The sequence below is a fragment of the Enhydra lutris genome, unplaced genomic scaffold (genome assembly GCF_002288905.1).
Source record: "Enhydra lutris kenyoni isolate GAN:26980312 unplaced genomic scaffold, ASM228890v2 scaffoldscaffold89, whole genome shotgun sequence".
Taxonomy (NCBI): domain Eukaryota; kingdom Metazoa; phylum Chordata; class Mammalia; order Carnivora; family Mustelidae; genus Enhydra; species Enhydra lutris.
In genome coordinates this window covers 3,390,736-3,411,010 of record NW_019154173.1, presented here as the reverse complement: position 1 = coordinate 3,411,010, position 20,275 = coordinate 3,390,736, and the positions used below count along the sequence as shown (strand labels likewise).

Genomic DNA, 20,275 nt, shown 5'->3' with positions numbered 1-20,275 from the left:
ACTTTTAAAAGTCCCGATTTTGTGCTCCGTTGCTCCGCCGCTTGCCGGGAGCCGGCCCCTCCCGCCGCGGTCTATCTTCCCGTCGCTTTGGTTTCACTTCTCCGCCAGTCCTACCTTTCCGAAAGTGGTTGATTTTCTGTTTCTAGAGTTGCTGTTCTTCTTCTCTTCGATCTCCTGTTGGATTTGTAGGTGTTTGCAATCTTAGATAAGCTATCTAGCTGATCTCCCGCTACCTGAAGTAGTCTCAGCCTGCTACTTCTCCGCCATCTTGACTACTCCAGATCAAAGCCCATGATATTCTTTTATTGAAAGTCTAATGTTCCATTCCGTGACAAAAACACAAGAAACTAGGAATAGAAGGAAATTTTCTCAGCCTGTTAAAGGAATCTGTGAAAAATCCACAGAAGACATCATACTTAATGGGAAAAGGGTGACTGCTTTCTCCCTAAATCAGGAACAAGACAAGGATGTATACTCTTCCCACTTCTATTTAACACCATACTGAAGGTTCTACACAAGGTAATTAGGCAACTAAAAAATTAAAGGCATACAGGCTTGAAAAGAATAAGTAAAATCATCTTTATTCTTAGATGGCATGATCTTGTATATAGAAAATCCTAAAAAAAATGGAACAAATCAACAAGTTCAGAAAGATTGCAGACTACAAAATCAATATAAAAAAATCACTTGCAATGAACAATCCATAAATGAAATTAAGAAAACAATACTCTTTAAAATGGGTGAAAATGAGAAGGAGATACAGACTTTGAGTTATGGAATTAGTAAGTCACAGGAATAAAAGGTATAGCATAAGGGAATATAGTCAAATGGTATTGTAATAGCATTATAAGATGATAGATGGTAGCTACACTTGTGGTGAGCAAAACATAATGTATAGAATTGTTTAATCATTATGTTGTACTCCTAAAACTAATGTAACATGTGCAACTATACTGAAATTTTTAAAAATAAGACAATTCCACTGATAATAGCATCAAAAATAATAATAAGATACCTAGCAATATGCAACAAAGAATGTGCAAAACATATTCTGAAAACTATAAAACACTGTAATTTATTTTACATTAAAGGAGATTTAAATAAGTGGGAAAACACCCAATGCTCAATGATCAGAAGACTTAACATTGTTGGGATGACAATACTCCCCAAACTTATGTACATATTCAATACAACCCCATCAGACTCCCGGCTGACTTTTTTGTAGAAATTTTCAAGCTGATCCTAAAATTCAAATGGAATTTTAAGGAATCCAGAATAGCTAAAACAATTTTAAAAAGAACAGAATTTTAAAAAATAAAAAACAGAATGGCAGGACACACATTTCCTGATTTCAAGACTTACTACAAAGCAATGGTAATTGAGACAGAGTATTACTGACACAAAGATAGACATTATAGATAAATGAAATAGAATCAAGAGTCCAAAAATAAACCCAAGCATCTGTGATCAACTAATTTTTAGCAAGGGAGTCAGGACTAATAAATGGATGAAAATAATAGTCTTTTCAACAAATGGTGCTGGAAAAACTGGATGTCCATGTGCAAACAAATGTAGTTGAACCCTCACTTCATACTACATTAAAAAAAGTAACTCAAAATGGACCAAAGACCTAAATGTAGGAGCTTTCTGTGGTCTGAACACGTTTCCTTAAAATTAATATGTTGAAATCCTAATCCACAAACACGATAGTCATGAGAGTGGAGCCCTCATGAATGGGATTAGGGCCTTAAATGCTCCAGAGAGATCCTTAACCTCTTCGAGCATGTAAAGACACCGCAAGAATGTACAGGGTATGAACCAGGAACAGGGCTTCCCCCAACCATACTACACTTTGATTTTGGACTTTCCAGCCTCCAGAACTGTGAAAAATAAATTTCTGTAATATTTCGGGAAAATATTAAAAACGAAAGCAACAGCAAGATACCACTTCACATTCACTAGGGTGGCCAAAATCAAAATGTCAGATAATAACAAGTGTGGGTAAGGATGTGGAGAAATCAGAACCCTCATACACTGCTGATGGGAATGTAACATAACACAATCATGTTGGAAAACAGTGCTGTTGTTCCTCAAATGGTAATACATGGAGTTATACCATATGACCTAGTGATTCTACTTCCAGTTATATCCCCCAGAGAAATGAAAACATATGTCACAAAAATTTGTACGCTGTTGTTTGTAGCAGCATTATTCATAATATTCTAGAGGTGGAAACAACCCAAATGTCCATCAGTGAACAATTGGATAAGCAAAATGTATTATATCCATTTATTATTAGGCCATATGAAAGATTGAAGTAGTGATACATGCTGCAACTTGGATGAACCTCAAAAACATTGTTCTATGTGAAAGAAGACGGTCACAGAAGTCAACATAGTGTATGATCCTACTCATACGAAAGTCCAGAATGGGTAAATCTCTGGAGACAAAAAGATTAGTGCTTGCCTTAGGGCAGGGCTGGGAAGTAGGTGAGGGGATAGATAAAGGATATGGAGTTTCTTTTTGAGGTGATGCAAATATTCTACAATTAAATATGGTGACGGTTGCGCATATCTATGAACATATTAAAAAACATTGAATTGTACATTTTAAACGGGTGAATTATAAGGTAGCAAGTTATATCGCAATAAACATATTTAGAAAAAAAAAGAAAAAAAACTCAGTCTTATAACTCAGTTGAATGAAAGGGTAAAATTCTACACAAACTCTCCAAGAATATCCCTGTCTTTGGAGCAAAAATATAAAAGTTAGAGAGAGGCAGAAAAAAATAAATAACATTTATTCACTTATTTCATAAAAATACATAGAAGGATATAGATCAGGTAGAAGATTAATACATAAGATAGTCAAAATTCTGCTTTTAAGAAGCTTATATTCTTTTTGTTGTTTAGCAGAAATATACGCTACTTCCTAAGTAGCAGGCACTGTTCTAAAAACAAATATTAACTCCTTTAATCCTCACAAAACCCTACGAATTATTATTATTCTATTTCACAGATTAAGGTACAACTGAAGCCTTGATTTAAGCCTCATTGGGACTATTTTAGCAACCTTCTGATGAATTTTGCTGTCTCTACACTTGCCCCCATTCCATCCTCCACAATGCTGGGAAGGATGATCTTTCTAAAACCAAAACCAACCATATGCTCTTTAAACTCTTCAGTGGTTTCCACTTTGTTCAGAACAAAGTACAAATCCTCAGCTAGGTGAACCATGCTTTTCGTTACCTCACCCCTGCCTAACTCTGCAATCTAATTGCTTGCCCTATTTTCTCTTTCATGGTCTGCCCCAACCATGCTGAGCTTCTTTTGGTTTCCCAAACCAGGAAGTAAGTTTCACATCTCTGGGCCTTGGTACATGCTTCTTTTTCTCTTTGATTTTTCTTTCTACTTTCCAACATGCTTCCTGACAAACCCCTACTTACTTAAAGACTCAGCTCATTCATTCCATTCATTGTGGAATTTAAGAAACAAAACAAATGAATAAGGAAAAAAAAAGACAAACCAAAAATAGCAGACTCTTAAGCACAGAGAACAAACTGGTGGTTGCTGGAAGGGAGTTGGGTGGGGGAATAGGTGAAACAGATAAAGGGGATTAAGAGTATACCTTTCTTGAATACTGAGTAATGTATAGAATAGTTGAATTATTACACTGTACACTTGAAAATAATATAACAGCATGTTAAATTATACTTTCTTTAAAAGATTTTATTTATTTATTTGACAGAGAGCACAAGTAGGCATAGAGGCAGGCAGAGAGAGAGGCGGAAGCAGGCTCCCTGCTGAGCAGAGAGCCTGATGCGGGGCTCAATCCCAGGACCCTAGGATCATGACCTGAGTTGAAGGCAGAGGCTTAACCCACTGAGCCACCCAGGCACCCCAAAAGCACTTTTTTTTTTTCGGTTGGCTCCATGTCCAGCATGGAGCCCAACGCCAGGCTTGAACTTATGACCCTAAGATCAAGACCTGAGTTGAGATCAAGAGTCAGATGCTTAACCCACTGAGCCACCAGGCACCCCTAAATTATACTTTAAAAAAAAAAAAGGAAAAAAAGATTCAGCTCAAGCTTTGCCTTCTCAATTAAACTGTCCTGACATCCTGTCATCCCCAGTAGAATTGACCAATCCCTCTTCTCTTCCATGATAGCTGGTGTTCCTTTCAAAGCACTTGTAATACTTTTTTTTTTGTATGAACTACTTTAGGTATCTGTATCTCCTTACTAAATGATAAAATTATTGTATTATTTTGTATTAACTACTTTAGGTATCTATATCTCCTTACTAAATGATAAAATTATTGAAGTTAAAGACCTTATTTCTGTACATTGAGCTTCTGACATATTGTCTGAAACCATGGTACATAGTTTATATGTTTATTTAATAAGTGAATACATGAATGAATGAAGCAATCAGTCAACTAATAGATCAAGTAACTTAAATCTTCCTGAAAAAAATCAATGAATCAATCAGTAGATCAAGTAATATGAATTTTCTAAAAACTTGCCTTCTGCATAGGGCATATTACCCCAGCCCCTACCAGCTATGCTAAACCAATACTTTCATCATCATGTTCCTCCTGAGGAGCCTGTATTGTTTCTGACCTGAATACATCAAATTACTATACGATAAAGAATGTCCATAATACCAATTGCTACTTATTTTTTTCTTCTTTTTTAAAATTTTATTTTATTTTTTCAGTGTTCCAAGATTCATTGTTTAAGCACTACACCCAGTGCTCCATGCAATACATGCCCTCTTTAATAACCACCACTAGGCTCACCTATCTCCCCACCCTACTCCCCTCCAAAACCCTCAATTTGTTTCTCAGAGTCCACAGTTTCTCATGGTTCATCTCCCCCTCTGATTTCCCCCAATTCGCTTTTCCCTTCATTCACTTAATGTCCTCCATGTTATTCCTTACGCTCCACAAGTAAGTGAAACCATATGATAATTGACTCTCTCTGCTTGACTTATTTTACTCAGCACAATCTCTTCCAGTTCTGTCCATGTTGATACAAAAGTTGGGTATTCATCCTTTCTGAAGGAGGTATAACATTCCATTGTATATATGGACCATAGCTTCTTTATCCATTCGTCTGTTGAAGGGCATCTTGGCTCTTTCCACAGTTTAGTGACTGTGGCCATTGCTGCTATGAACATTGGAGTACAGATGGCCCTTCTTTTCACTACATCCGTATCTTTGGGGTAGCCAATCACCACTTATTGATTGTTTATTACGTTCTGGGCACAACGCTTATCAGTTTTCACTTTTCATATGTTATTTCATCTCCTTAAGCTTCTTTCTTAATCTGTGAAATTAAGGTGTTGTGAAAGTAAATGAGCTAATCTGTATATCTATGGATATGTATTTCTCCCCCCACCAAATCAAATAAGGCCAGTGTGTCCTACCTGAAATTCAGATCTAATCCTGAGATCTATAGGCCTACTCTCATTCAATTCAGATCACAGATTTAAAATAATTCTATGAACTGGTAATATCTTTATCTTCAAGTGTCTTTTGCAATCAGTATGTAACTTGGTCCTCATAAAACCTATATGGGCAGGGATTATTGTTCACCATTTCACAAATGGGAAGAGGTTAATAGACTTATTACAGTAATAAAGCAAGTTTGTGATAGAGCCAAGACAAGCACCCAGGTCTCCCCACAAGTGATTCATATTTTTTTAAAGATTTTATTCACTTGTCAGACAGAGATCACAAATAGGCAGAGAGGCAGGCAGAGAGAGAGAGAGAGAGGAGAGGAAGCAGGCTCCCCGCTGAGCAGAGAGCCCGATGCGGGGCTCGATCCCAGGACCCCGGGATCATGACCTGAGCCGAAGGCAGAGGCTTTAACCCACTGAGCCACCCAGGCGCCCCATGATTCATATTTTTATGTTGGGGTTATTTACAATAAAGTCTCATATTGTAAAATGGGTGTCATTTAGATGAACACATTCAGTACAACTGTCTTGTGACAAAGTCATAAGAAGCTTTTAAAAGTAAATCCCACTGCTTAGCTTCTATCTGTACAGAACTTTTTATTGTTGTTTTTAAGCCTTCAAAGTTTCTCCATTCTCTTCTTGAGAAAACATTGTACATTTTCCCCATTGCTTACAATTAGTATGTCATTATGGAGTTGGAAGTTTTAGGTAAAGTTAACTGCCAAGTCTGCCAACTTCTTAACAATGCCCAATGTGGCATCTTTGGGTGTTTGCAAGAAGTAGTTTTTAATTGCTCAACTTTGAGGACTGCACTGAGGCTAATCATGCCCCAAGGGCCTGAAAGAAACTCTAAGACCCAAACCTATTAGAAATGTTCTGTTTGTCTGGGACCAACCCAAAGCCTCACAGGTGGAAAGAACACTTTTCCAGTTTAAGATGGCCTAATCATCTCTCAACATTGAAACAAATTTCCTTAGACATCTGCTTAAAGATAGTTAGGACATGTTTAGCTGGTCAGTCCTCTCCAGAACCTTATTTCCCTTTTTTCTGGTAATTCATGGCTCCTAATACAAGGCTCAGGCCTGCCTTATAACAAGGAAAAGGGAGAAGGCAGAGATGTCATTTGCTAAATTAGAATTATAGATTTGTGCAGAACTCCAGACAGACACCCAAGAACTGTGGTGAGGAATTGCCTATACTATGTTCGGCCCTTTATAATCCACTACACACTCTGTTTTGTTTGTCCTCTGATTAAAGATTATTCAAGAGTACACCAGAAGCAGCCACAGAGGTCTTATACTAGTCACAATCTTTCCAAAGCAGAGAAATATATTTCGACCAGCTCAGTTCCCAACCCGTCTCTTCCCCTTTGCCTGAAGTAATTCCTGTTATTCAGCATTCTTTTTTTTTTAAAGATTTTATTTATTTATTTGTCAGAGAGAGAGAGGGAGAGAGAGCAAACACAGGCAGACAGAATGGCAGGCAGAGGCAGAGGGAGAAGCAGGCTCCCTGATGAGCAAGGAGCCCGATGTGGGACTCGATCCCAAGACGCTGGGATCATGACCCGAGCCGAAGGCAGCTGCTTAACCAACTGAGCCACCCAGGTGTCCCCTGTTATTCAGCATTCTAAAGCCTTCATTTGACTGTCAAGATACATCCCTACACTAACCAACAGAACCTATAAATGTTTTCCTTTTTGCTTTAACCCAGATATTTCCTGCAACCCTTTTACTAGGCCTTACTAACTTCCTTAGCTGCCTTCCATATACAAGAAAGATATTTATGACCTACTACCAAAAAATGCTTTTAACAGAAAAAGTTTCTCTAAAATAAAGGGTGTCATAACTGCAACAGGCCCCAGAAATGGTCTGATAAGCAAAAGAAATTGAGATCCAGAAAGTTAAAGTAAGCTGCCCAATGTCAGACAACTTGTAGGGTGTCTGCTCTCACCTTGGGTCTTCTCTTCTGACCAATTTGAGAATGACACATTAAGGATACATTTAGAGGTCATGAGGCTGACAGACGTTAAGTATTGTCATGAGAATTGATTCCATATCCTAGCCATTACTGTTTTCTAATTGGCAGTGAGACAATCCTCAGCTAAAAACAGATGTCTTAATGTGGTACCAATATTATGGCACACTGAGTTACCCAAGGACCTGGACAAAATCTTGTTGAGTACCAGATCTGAGATCTTTGCCCTCAAAGCAAGAATTAAGCAAAATACCATAGGGATAATTTCTCAAAATTCAGTGATATGGAAGTAACCCTGAGTTTTCTATCCATCTCTATCTATAATTAATTCTGTGACCTTTAAGCTATTCACTTCATTGTTTTAGATCACAATTCTCCCATGTATAAAATATAAGTACCAACTTATGTGAACACATTTGGAAAAGTAAAAATAGCTAACATGCTAGAATTTACTGAGTATTTATTATTACCATGTTCCAGGGGCTATTCTAAGTATTTTACATTTAAATAAGGATTTATTCATTTCCTAAAGATGAGAAATTCAGCTCAGATTCTTTGGATTACTTGAACCAGTTCACAGAGCTAGTAACCTTCTGAGTACACAGCCTAAACCACTACCTCAGACTGCTTCCCAGTACCCTATATTGTATCTAATACCATAAAAAGTGTTACAGAGGTAGTAAAACAATTATTTTTACTCAGGTAAACTGTGCCATAGCTGAAGAGTCAGATAACAGAGAGAACCAGAAAACAAAATAGGTAACAGAAGAACTAAGCTGAGTGTTGAACGATGGATTAGATAGGACCTTGCTTTCCAAGTCAGTAAAGTATCAGAATGATCAGTGCAGAAGGAGTGGGGCTGAGCATGAAGGAATTCATAGAGCAATGAAGGAACTAACCTGATTCAAGTGAAGACAATTTGGTGAAGACTTGGGAGACAGAAGTGGATGTGGGAATCAATAATATATAACACTGTAGAGCTTGCATACCACTTACCACCGGTGCATATACACATTCTCATTTGTTTGGACCATGTCAGTTTCTCCAATCAGACTAAGTTCCATGAAAGTGGGAACCATATCTGGCAGTTTCTTACACCATGTATCCTCAATGCCAAGCACATTGCCTGACATATGGTAAGTGTTCATTAAATATTTGTTGAATAAATGTATCAATGGGTAAATAAAAAAGTAAATGTTACATGATAGATGAGGGACTTCCATAGCTGACCTTATGTGCCTTATGAAGGAATACAGACTTGATAAAGTTGCAAAAAGGAGCCCATGGAGGCTGTTTGAGCAGACTGAGGTGGTGGGAGTGGGAATGAAAAGGCAAACATAAGGACTATTTCAATGTGGGAATCAATAACACATACACTCTCTGCAGTGCACTCTCTATCCCAGCTGTCCCCTGGTAGACATTTCTCCACCAGCTGCAGGCTCTGTCACGACACCAATTTAATACAGAAAGCATGTGAAGGGACTATGGACCAAAATAAAAAAGAATTATTTCTTAGTTCTGTGGAAAACCCAACAGTGGTATACAAAAGTCCCATGGTCTCAAAAGTCTCCTTTCTCTTTTATTTGTTTTCCCTACATAAAATGCCACATTTTTTTTCAAACAGCTCTGTGTTTGGCAAAATTTAATTGCCTGTTTGGGATGAGGTCCCTGAAGCTCTCAGAAGTTAATTATTTCTTTCTGGTGAAGATCAAAAACTTTGAACTCTACGCGTGAGATAAATGATCTGGTAGCACTTTGGAACCTCAACTTATTTAAGTTACTGAGCAGCTCATCAACTTGCTCCCTGCCTTTGGAATTGAATCTGGAAGAGAATTGGACCCCAGACATCATGAGTAGGCTGAGGATGTAGATTTATAGATTTAGTTCAGAGCAAACTATGCTCCCAGAGATAAGAGTTCTGATGACAGCTTCAGATAAACATATAGATTGATGAATTTTGAACCTAAATGAAGAGAAGAGGAGAAATGGCATAATTTCTAGACCAACCTGCTTAAGGAAAGGCAGTTTCTGGTAGTTTTATTCTCTGGATAGGTAAGGGGTAACTAAAAGACTTTTGAGCTTCAACTCCAGGATGATGCTTTGGAAATGGGCTGGGTCTATTTTCCAGCTTTAGCGAGTAAAGGGATTGTCATTAAATCTTTTTGCTGACAGAGAGATGCACAAGTCCTTGGAGTCTTCAGGTTGCATATTTTCACTCTCTGGCACTGAAAATACGTAGTGGGGAAAGAGCAGAAAACTGGGTAGGGTAGGTACGCAGCCCAGGACATCTCCTGAAAGTTATCTAATTTATTTTAAAGCCCTAGGTACAGCATGTTTTGCTATCATTTCCTTCTTTTTTTAAAGAAAGTGGCAATTTGGCTTAATTGTGTTCCAGTTCATCAGGATAAGATAATAGGTAGATAAGTATTGCCAAGAGGGGAAAGATATCTAACCTAGCAGACTGAAAATTGAAATAACCTAAGGGTCTTGATGAAAACATTCAGATGACCTTAATCCTCCTTAATTTACAATTTTTCTGAGGGAGACTGAACAACGATGTAAGTGGGTCAAATGTCAGTGAAATAAATGTTTGCCTAAGAAATTAAATAATGTAATTGGATACCATTACCAAGGGCTGCATATTGAAGTGTTTGACAGTTGCGATTTGATTTAATCCAAAAGAATTTTCTTTCTTCAGAGGTTTCCAGGCATTTGGGAGTTTGAGAACCTGGGAAGGCTTTGAAATCCCACCATGAAAGTTTGCAGAAAAATCATCACAATTCCAAACCTGACAATGTGAAAAATTATTCTCTTGGGCAATCTCATTCTAATTTTACTGCAACTACTGGTACTAGAAACAGACCTCCAATGGTGAGTCAGTAACAAGAAAAGGCTCCAATTTCTTCTCTCCCCTCCCAGTTTTTTTCCTCTAACCATTTATGAGACATGGGCAAACTCCAGGAAGTCAAGGGGCAGCCATTAGTTGGAAGGAAAGTTAGGCTGTATAAATAATTACAGGTGACAAGACTCAGATGGGAAATACGCTGGGTCCAGTTTGCCAGGAATCTTTTAATGATAATTCTAGGGTGAAATAATCAACATTGTCTTTGGAGGACAGGGCCCAGACTAATGAAGAAAAGCCCCCTCAGTTAAGAGGCTGAGTAGCCTTTAAGTGAGAAAGGGAAACTGTCATCAATTTTAAGTTCTATGGGTCCAAACACAGTACTAATGGAGGCAAGGTCATGGGTTCGATCCCAATATCTATCTGGTAGCTTAACACCATCTAAAAACAAGTCTTCCCAGGGACCTAGATTGATCACCAATTTTTAGTCAAATAGCTCATCAATTTATTCTACTGGGCTCTTTGAAGACTGAGGGATAAATTCTTTTTAAACTTTCCATCAATACTGGAGAAACAGAATACATCCTGCAGCCCACTGGGAATGATAGATTCATATAAAAGAGAGTAAACATGTATTTATCAATATTTAATATTTAACAGTAAAAGCAGTGTGTTTTAAACAATTCTAGGAGCAACAGAGACCTTTAAATGGTATAACAATCAGCTGTCTACTTCTATACAAAACCAGTTCATCCTCCCATCCGTAGCCTGCCCCTCATCTTTCTAGATCTTCTACTGTGGAAGGTGCATGTATAGATAATTGGGAATTAAATATAGACCATTCAAGGAAATATAGGGCATGACTATACTAACTTAAAGTGTAAAAGTCTTCATTGTGACTCTCATCTTTCTTCATTTTACCATTATGGAAATGATTATCTCAATTTTCACTTGCAAGGTAGAGGCAATCCAAGAGAAAACCTCTTTCTCACGGTCCCATAATAAACGAAGACAGAACCAGCATTAGGTTTCTCATGCTCTGAGGACACTCCTGCAAAGGCAGGTCATCAGCCTCCCCACCCCTTGCATGTGTTTGCCAATTCCTAAGCGCCAAAAACTTTTATATCCGTGGATTTATCATTCTTGTGTACTTAACCTGTTTGAGAAGCTAAAAAAGCAGAGAATGAGACACAGGGATAGGTTCTTGGAGGCCAGGACAGGGAAGTGAGGGAGCAATGGAATCTTTGCAAATGCAGATTTAGGCCAGTGAAAGGAAGGAACTTATCCAGAGACATAGCCAGTGAGTAGTAGAAAATTCAAGGAAAAGATTAGAAAGAAAAGAAGAGTTAGTTTCATGAAGAAGTACATAAACATTAAAGGGTATTTGGTATATAAACAACAATGTCAGGGGAAGAATCAGAAGAAGAGAGGTTGTCTTTCAATGTGGAACAGGCAAAGAGCTCCATTCACACATTCATTCATCAAGTAATTCTTGAGTAACCTCAATGTACTAGGCACTATTCTAAATTTTGGGCATACAGCAGTGAGCTAAGTGGACAAAACTCCCTGATCTCATTAACTACATTCTAGTTAAAAGAGATAATCAATAAACATAATAGATAAAATATACCATGTGCTGGAAATAATGATTCTAAGGAGAAAAATAATGTGGGAAAGTGGGGTATAAAATGTCAGAGGCTAAAAATGAACCTTTAGACAGGGTGGTCAAAGACAGACTCACTAAAAAGATTTGTTGTGAGTAAAGACCTGAAGGAAGTAAGATGATAAAGACAGGCAAGGATCTGGGCTTCATATATATACAGAGCAACAAAATCAAAGAAAGCAAAGGCTCTAAGAAAGGGATGTGCTGTGAATGTTTAGGGAACAATGAGGAGGCCAATGTGACTAGAGCAAAGTAAGCAAGGAAAAGAGTAATAAGAACTGGGGTCAGAGAGGTAATTGGGAAGCAAGCCATGTAGGGCCTGATAGGTCATAATAAGGAGATTGACATTCAATTAGGTTAAAATGGGAAACTACTGAAGTTTTTTAATGGAAAAGCAACCTGATCTGACTTACAATTTAACTGAATCATTTGAACTTAATGGGAGCAAGGCCAGAAACAGTGAAGCCAATAAGGAAGTCACTGGCAAAATTCAGGTGAGTAATGGTGATGATTTGGAATAAAAGACAGCAGTGCAGGTGACAAGAGGAGTAGTTAGATTCTGGATAATATCGGAGCAATAACAGAAATTATTTACTCATATATTTATTTATTCATTCATTCATTTTATGTCAGGTCTCTATAATGCCCCAGGCACCATACTAGGTACACCAGTAAATAAAGCGGACAAGGTCCCTGTCTTCAGTAAATTTACAGTTGAGTGGGAGACAAATAATAAACAAGCAATAAAATTATTAATATAATCTCAAATATTAGAATATGCTATAAGAAAAGCATAAACTGAGGGGAAAGAGAGTGGTAAGGTGGAAAGAGAAAGCCTTTTCAGATAGATTGGTCATTCAAGCCCTCTTCCTACCACCCACACTTTTAGAAACGTCACATTAGATTTTCACACTCTTAACTGGTGCTCAGCAACAACAGCACAAAAAACACAGGAGAAGCTGGCAACATAAATCTAACAAGGGACAGTAGCAGAAGGTTTGCACAGACCTCAAGGATTCCATGAAATATTCCATTTACATAATATCAGTTCAGATCAATAAAGTACTTTGCAGCACTCTATGACAAATATTATGCACTGTGGTAGATACTAGTGCAGTGCGGAAATGGAGGCATGAACAATTTAGGAGTGACCAACAGACAGAAGAATAAGCAATATTTTAGCTTAAAGTGTCAGAAGGTACCCTCTTACTAGAGCTCAGTTACTTAAGCTGATTGAAGTTGTTTTAGAAAATGGTGAACAAGTAAGAGAAGCAGGGAGATGGCCTCCCTTTCTTTTCTTCTTACTTGAAAAAAAAATAACCCAAGGTTATCTGGTGGAAGAGGCATGGAAAACTTTTCATATAACCATTTTCAAAAGGATGGGGAATTTGCTATTTTCCTAGGGAAGGAAGAAATTTCTAGCTTTGTCTCTGTTCTCATTTTAGATGTCCATCAACAGATGAATGGATATCACGTCTTCTTTATAATATATGTACACATATATATATAAAATATATATGATAAAGAAGATGTGATGTGATGTGTGTGTGTGTGTGTGTGTGTGTGTGTGTGTAATGGAATATTATGCAGCCATCAAAAAAACCAGAATCTTACCATTTGCAATGACATGGATGGAACTAGAGGGTATTATGCTAAGTGAAAGAAGTCAATCAGAGAAAGACAATTACCATATGATCCCTCTGATGTGAAGAATTTGAGAGGCAGGGTGGGGGCTCATGGGAGGGAAGGGAGGGAAAAGTGAAACAAGATGGGACTGGGGAGGGTGATAAACCATAAGAGACTCTTAATCTCAGGAAACAAACTGAGGGTTGCCGGAGGGGTGTGGGGAGGGATAGGGTGTCTGGTGATGGACACTAGGGAGGGTATGTGCTATGGTGAGTGTTGTGAAATGTGTAAGATTGATGACTCACAGACCTGTACCTCTGAAACAAATAATACATTATATGTTAATAAAAAGGAGATAGACTGAGTCAGCTGGTTTGATACCCCCCCAAAAATGGAGCTGTGTTTTGTATTCCCTGTGTTTTGAAAAAGACAAAGAATGATCCTGTACACCCTAATTATGTCCACTTTTCTCACACCAACCCTCCCTCTTTATTCTCATTCTTACAGATAAAATGAAGCAACTTCATTGGCACACATCCAATGAATAGCAGCAAATAGGAAGAATGGCCATAGATAATACTACAGCAGTGTTTGAGTTTCTCCTTATTGGAATCTCTAACTATCCTGAGTGGAGAGTCACATTTTTCACATTGGTGCTGATAACTTATGAGTACATTGTTGGGGAATGGACTTATCATCTTTCTTATCTACTTTGACCCCCACCTCCACACTCCAATGTACTTCTTCCTTACTAATCTGTCTTTCTTAGACCTTTGCTATGGAACCGCTTCTATGCCCCAGGCCTTGGTACATTGTTTCTCTACCCATCCCTACCTCTCTTACCCACAATGTTTGACCCAAATCAGTGTCTCCTTGCTCTTGGCCACAGCAGAGTGTCTCTTACTGGCTGTTATGGCCTATGACCGTATGGTTGCTATCAGCAATCCCCTGCGCTATTCCATGATCATGAATGGCCCAGTGTGTGTCTGGCTGGCTGCTACCTCATGGGGAGCATCACTTGTGCTCACTACCATGCTTGTCTTATCCCTGAAGCTTCACTTCTGTGGAGCTAACATCATTAACCATTTTGTTTGTGAGATTCTTTCGCTCCTTAAGTTGGCCTGTTCTGATACCAGCCTCAATGAGCTTATGATCCACACCACAGGTATCTTCACCCTGCTCCTACCCTTTGGATTTGTTCTTCTCTCATACGTCCAAATTGCCATAACTGTCCTAAGGATTCGCTCAGCCCAGGGTAGGCTCAAGGCCTTTTCCACCTGTAGCTCTCATTTGACTGTGGTGACAATCTTCTATGGGGCAACCATCTCCATGTATATGAAACCTCAGTCGAAGTCATCCCCTGACCAGAACAAGTTTATTTCAGTATTTTATGGAGCTTTGACACCCATGTTGAACCCCCTGATATATAGCCTGAGGAACAAGGATGTTAGAGGGGCAATGAGGAAAATTATGGCAAAAAGAACATGAGCCTTCTTTGTTTCTAAATTTCATATATAAATGAATAAAACACTGTGTGTGTGTATATATACACATATAACTATATGTATATACATATACTACATATACATGTAGTGTGTGTATTATATGTGTGTGTGTATAGTTATATTAATCACCATACAGTGCTTCATTTTTGATGTAGTGTTCCATGGTTCATTATTAGTTTAGAGACATCAGCTACATCCTCATTGATGATAAAATATTGTTTAAAGGGTCTGATTTCTGATTTTACCTTTGGTGGAGCAGATGGTTATCATCTGAGAAGCTTCAGGAAGTGCTCCCACCCCAAAATATTAGCCCTACAAAGTCTTGAATTTCCATTAGAAGCATTATTTTTGCTCTGTTTTACATATGACATGCTAGTGGTCACCCATTAGGTAACTTAACTTTAGGTAAATCAGCTTATCAGAATCATTTCCTCACTAACAGAAGAGACATGAGCAGCAAGAGAATTTCCTATGACTGTTAACAGGAGGCAAGTCATAACTGAGTTGGAAAAATAGGACAAAGGATAGTGTAATAAAAGAACAGAAGACAAAAATCAGAAACTTTACAACTTTACTGGAGGAAAGCCCTGTTGTGAAAGCACAATTGACTTGCTCTACTTAACCTAAGAATCATGAGAAAATTGCATCATGGTCATTTCCTACATTTGTGTGGAGTCGTTTACCCCTTTTCTTGCTCTTTTTCTAAACTTCTTTCAAGTATGGTATTTTATTTTATATCCCTAATGTAATTCTATAAAATTGGTAAAAAAAGACACCATAATCCTCCTATCTTAACAATGAGAAAACAGAGGCCGGGAGATGGAGTTGAGACTTCTATAAAGTCATATATAATTGGAAGTGGAATCAAAATTAGAATTTAGACCACCTATATACCACCTCTGAACTTTGTCAATATTGTCTAGAAAATTATTTGGAATTATGGAATTATAAATGCAACTAACATTTATTGAGCACTTACTGTATACCAGACACTGAGCTAAGCTGTCTACATCCATTATCACAATAATTCAATGAAACAGTGCTATTATCAACCCGTATTAGAGAAGAAGAAACAGACTTTAGAGGTTAAGTGCTTTGTCCATGCACAGAGCCAATAAAGAGCAGAGCCAATATTTAAGTCTAGGTCTGGCTGATTTCAGATCCTATTCACTGTACCCACACTAGAGACCTTAGAGATTATCTAATGCAGTGATTTTAATCAAATTTATGGTGGCATTATTTATGTACGATAAACTTTATCCAGTTACAGTGTGTAATTTTATGAATTTTAACAGATATCCACTGAATCAGCACACAATTCCATCATATCCATAAGTTTCCTTGTGCTGTTTCATAGGCTACCCAACCCCCACCCCAAACCCTGGCAATCACTGATACAATTTCTTTCACTACCTGTTAGTTTTTATTTTCTAGAATTGACTGTTACTGGAATCATATGTGCATGTACTCTTTTGTGTATGGCTTTTCTTACTGAGTATGCTTTTGAAATCATCCACATTGTTGCTTGTGTCAGTAGTTTGTTCCTTTTTATTGCTGAATATTTCATTGCACAAATTTGCCACATTTAAAAAATCCATTCCTCATTATCAGATGTAATGCAGTGGCTTTTATACTGTTTTTTAAAGATTATTTATTTTTTTATTTATTTTTGAGAGAGAGGGAGAGTGAGATCAAGCATGAGATGGGGGAGAGTTAGAAGGAGAAGCAGATTCCCCACTGAACAGGGAGCCCAATGCGGGACTGGTCCATGACCTGAGCCAAGGGCAGACACTTAACCAACTGACCCACCCCGGCACCTTGGCTTTTAAACTGCAGTTCTCACAGTCTTATGGGTTCAGTAGTGTGCCTGGAACCTGTCAGTAGAAGTGAAGTTTTCTGTATACAATTTTATTTGAAAATGGAATTCTAAAATGAAAGAAAAAACTTCAGCAAACAACAGTCTTCTACTGATCTCTAAGTTTTAGATGAGGTCAGAAGCTCAGTGAACAGTATATAAATTTCCTGTGATCATGAAACTTTCCAGAAGCAGATTTAGGCCTAAGACCCAGATACCCTGTTTCCTGGTCTCACTTTACTTTGGGCAAATCTACCAAACATGAAGAAGTCATCTCACAGTCAACCTGATGGAGAACCAGAGACAAATCAGTAGGAGAAAAATACAATGCACAGCACAACTTAGATGTGCTCCAAAGCACCATGGAGCAAACAGATAATCAGTGCATCCCTCAGACCCTGACTGCTGGTGACACTATGTGGTTCTACAAAAACAGTACCAGACATACACAGGACCTGTCTCACATGTGTACTCACTAAATGAAGAGGAAAACAGAATGAATAAGCCACTTGCCAAAATAGCCTAATTTTCAAATAAATGCAACATTTATTCAAATTCCATCCCTTATAAATTTTTTTAAGTTTATGGTATTCTTAGCCACTGAAACCATGCTTTAATACCAAGAAAAATATATTTAGGAAAAAGCCAATTTTTAATTTATTCATTCAATAAATATTAAATATTAACTTTCTACTTTCAGCCAGACACTGTGCTAGCTGCTAGGGCAAGTTTCATACTTTACACAAAAGGTCTCTTACTATTGAAATAAACATTTCAAATTAACATTGTGAAATAGTTAAATTGATGAAATTAATAAAATTTTAGAGGAAAAAATAGGGCTTTCAGGTACAGAGAAATTCAGAAATTAGGAAATATGTTAAGAGTACTCATTTCATGAATAAACAAAAAGCCAAATCAGACCTATAAATACAAAGTTCGTGTGTGTGTAGATGTGTGTGTGTGTGTGTGTGTGTGTGTGTGTGTGTGTGTGTGTGTTTGTGTGTGTGTATGATTTCCAGAGAGAAAAGGGGTGGGAGATGGGCAAAATGTGTGAAGGGGAGTAGAAGATACAGGCTTCCAGTTATGGAGTGAATAAATCACAGGAATTAAAGGCACAACACAGGGAATGTAGTCAATGATACAATAATGATGCATAGTGACAGATGGTGGCTATACTTGTGGTAAGTATAGCATAATGTATAGTGATGTTGAATCACTCTGTTGTGCACCTGAAATTAATGTAACATTGTGTGTCAACTGTACTCAAAAATTTTTTAAATACAAAATAAAATGGAAAATTTCCCACCAAAAAAAGTATTCATTTTAGTAACTCTGCCTTTGAGGGGAGAAATATTCTACTCTCTATCACAAGTTGGTTTACAGCTTAAAATGAGAATCATATTTTCACTAATGGGGCCCCTACCATAAAATGGTAGCTCTGTCACTAGGTGCTTTGTCTATTGACTTGCTGGTAGGGCACAGCCTACAGGCAGAGGGACATAGTGGAATCTGGAGATGGGGGCTGTGGGATTGATTCTGCTACTAACTAGCTGTGTGACCTTAGTTATACCAGCCTCTGACCAATTTGCTCATCAGTATAATAGGAAGGTTGTGTTTTGCTACCCAAAGACCTTTCCAATTCTAACATTCTGCATGTAGGTGTCATTTTATATTTTCTTGTCTCAAAAAATGGAATCATATTATCAGTTTACTCTGCAGCTTGCTTTTTCCACTTGGCAATATATCATGGACATTCCTCCAGATCAATATATGTAGATCTATCTGCCTGACTTTAAATGTTAGCTTTGACTGAAGAAGTAGGCATACATAGTAGCTAGTTAACATGAGTATGGCCCTTCCAGCACTAACATTCTGTTTTTAGGTATCTAAACCCCAAAGGCCATCTAATTCAGCATTGATATTAATTCATTTTAAATATAAAATGAACTCTATCTGGATGTTGGGAAAGGAAATCAATTCTGGATTGTTAAAAACTCCTAAGGTGGAATATCACTTCTTCACTTGATCAATCACAGGCACTATGAGAAACATTCCACTGTGCATCCCACATGCCAAGCAGCTGGCTAGTGAAGATTACCTTGTTTCAGCCTGGAAAACAAACAAATAAAGATTGGTTTGAAACAAAGGTAACTCTGCTAGAAATTGAGGAGAAATTTATAAACTGAAAAACAGGTTCCAAATAATATTTTCCAATGGGGATTTAAGAAAAAGATACCATGTCCCATTCATAGGATTTGGGATTTCTATTTGAGGAAAGATAATAGAGTATAACTATTTAGAGTACAAGCCCTGGAGTCAAACTCATTGGATTCAGATCTACATTCTGCCACTTCTTTGAGTCAGTTTCTACACTTCAATCCCTTTACCTAAGTGGACTAATAGTAGGACCTACTATTATGTTCAGCATTTGATCATGTAGGCAGAAACCACTCTAGTTATTTCAAGCAGGGAGGGATTTAACAAAAAGAATTAGAGACCTACAAAGCCTTTGGAAGGGCTGTGAGAGGGAACGTTGGTAAGGGAACATTGTCAACAACCTCAAACTGTTGGAGGAATTGCAAAAATCTTGGGAAGCTTTAGGGGCATGAGGGAACTGCAACTAACGACCACACCAAAGTTAATGTTTCACAGCAGAATGCTCAGAAGCCACCTAAATCTTTGTTTGGCACCTAAACACAATGTCAGGAGGACCAATGGTGGTATCTACTTTTCTTATGCTTGCCTAGCTTTCTGTGAGTACCTTTTATGGGTGAAATCCAAAACTGAATGTTACTGTCAATAGAGTGTGGGAAATGTAGTTTCTAAGTTTTGCAATTGGGGTGAGAGCTGAAAAAGATGGGTATAGTTTGGTGGGTACCTGGGAGCTCAGTTGGCTAAGTGTCTGCCATTGGCTCAGGTTATGTTCTTGGGGTCCTGGAATCAAGCCCTGAGTTGGGCTGCTCAGTGCTCCTGCTCAGTAGGGAGTATGCTTCTCCCACCCCCTCTGCCCTCACCTCCACTCGTGCTCTCTCTGTCTCTCTCTCCCTCTCTCTCTCAAATAAATAAATAAAACCTTAATAAAGAAAAGATTGGATGGTTTTGAATATCACTTCATAGCTTGGTCATGAAAATTGTATGACTCTGGGGCACCTGGGTGACTTAGTTTGTTGAGTGTCCAGCTCTTGATTGAACCTCAGGTCATGATCTCAGGGTCATGGAATCGAGCCCCAGGTCAGGTTTATGCTCAGTGGGGAGTCTACTTGAGATTCTCTCCCTCTCTCTCTGCCCCTCACCCCTCAAATAAATAAATAAGTAAATAATCGGGTTTTTTTAAGATTTTATTCATTTA

General features: G+C 38.0%; 1 protein-coding gene across 1 annotated transcript; it reads left to right on the top strand.

Moving 5' to 3' along the window:
• The first annotated feature begins 14,129 nt into the window (after positions 1-14,129).
• On the top strand, positions 14,130-15,054 carry LOC111162121 (olfactory receptor 13H1). The gene is given in 2 exon segments (XM_022526299.1): positions 14,130-14,233; positions 14,235-15,054. Coding segments are annotated over 2 exon segments (924 nt in total).
• Positions 15,055-20,275: the final 5,221 nt, after the last annotated feature.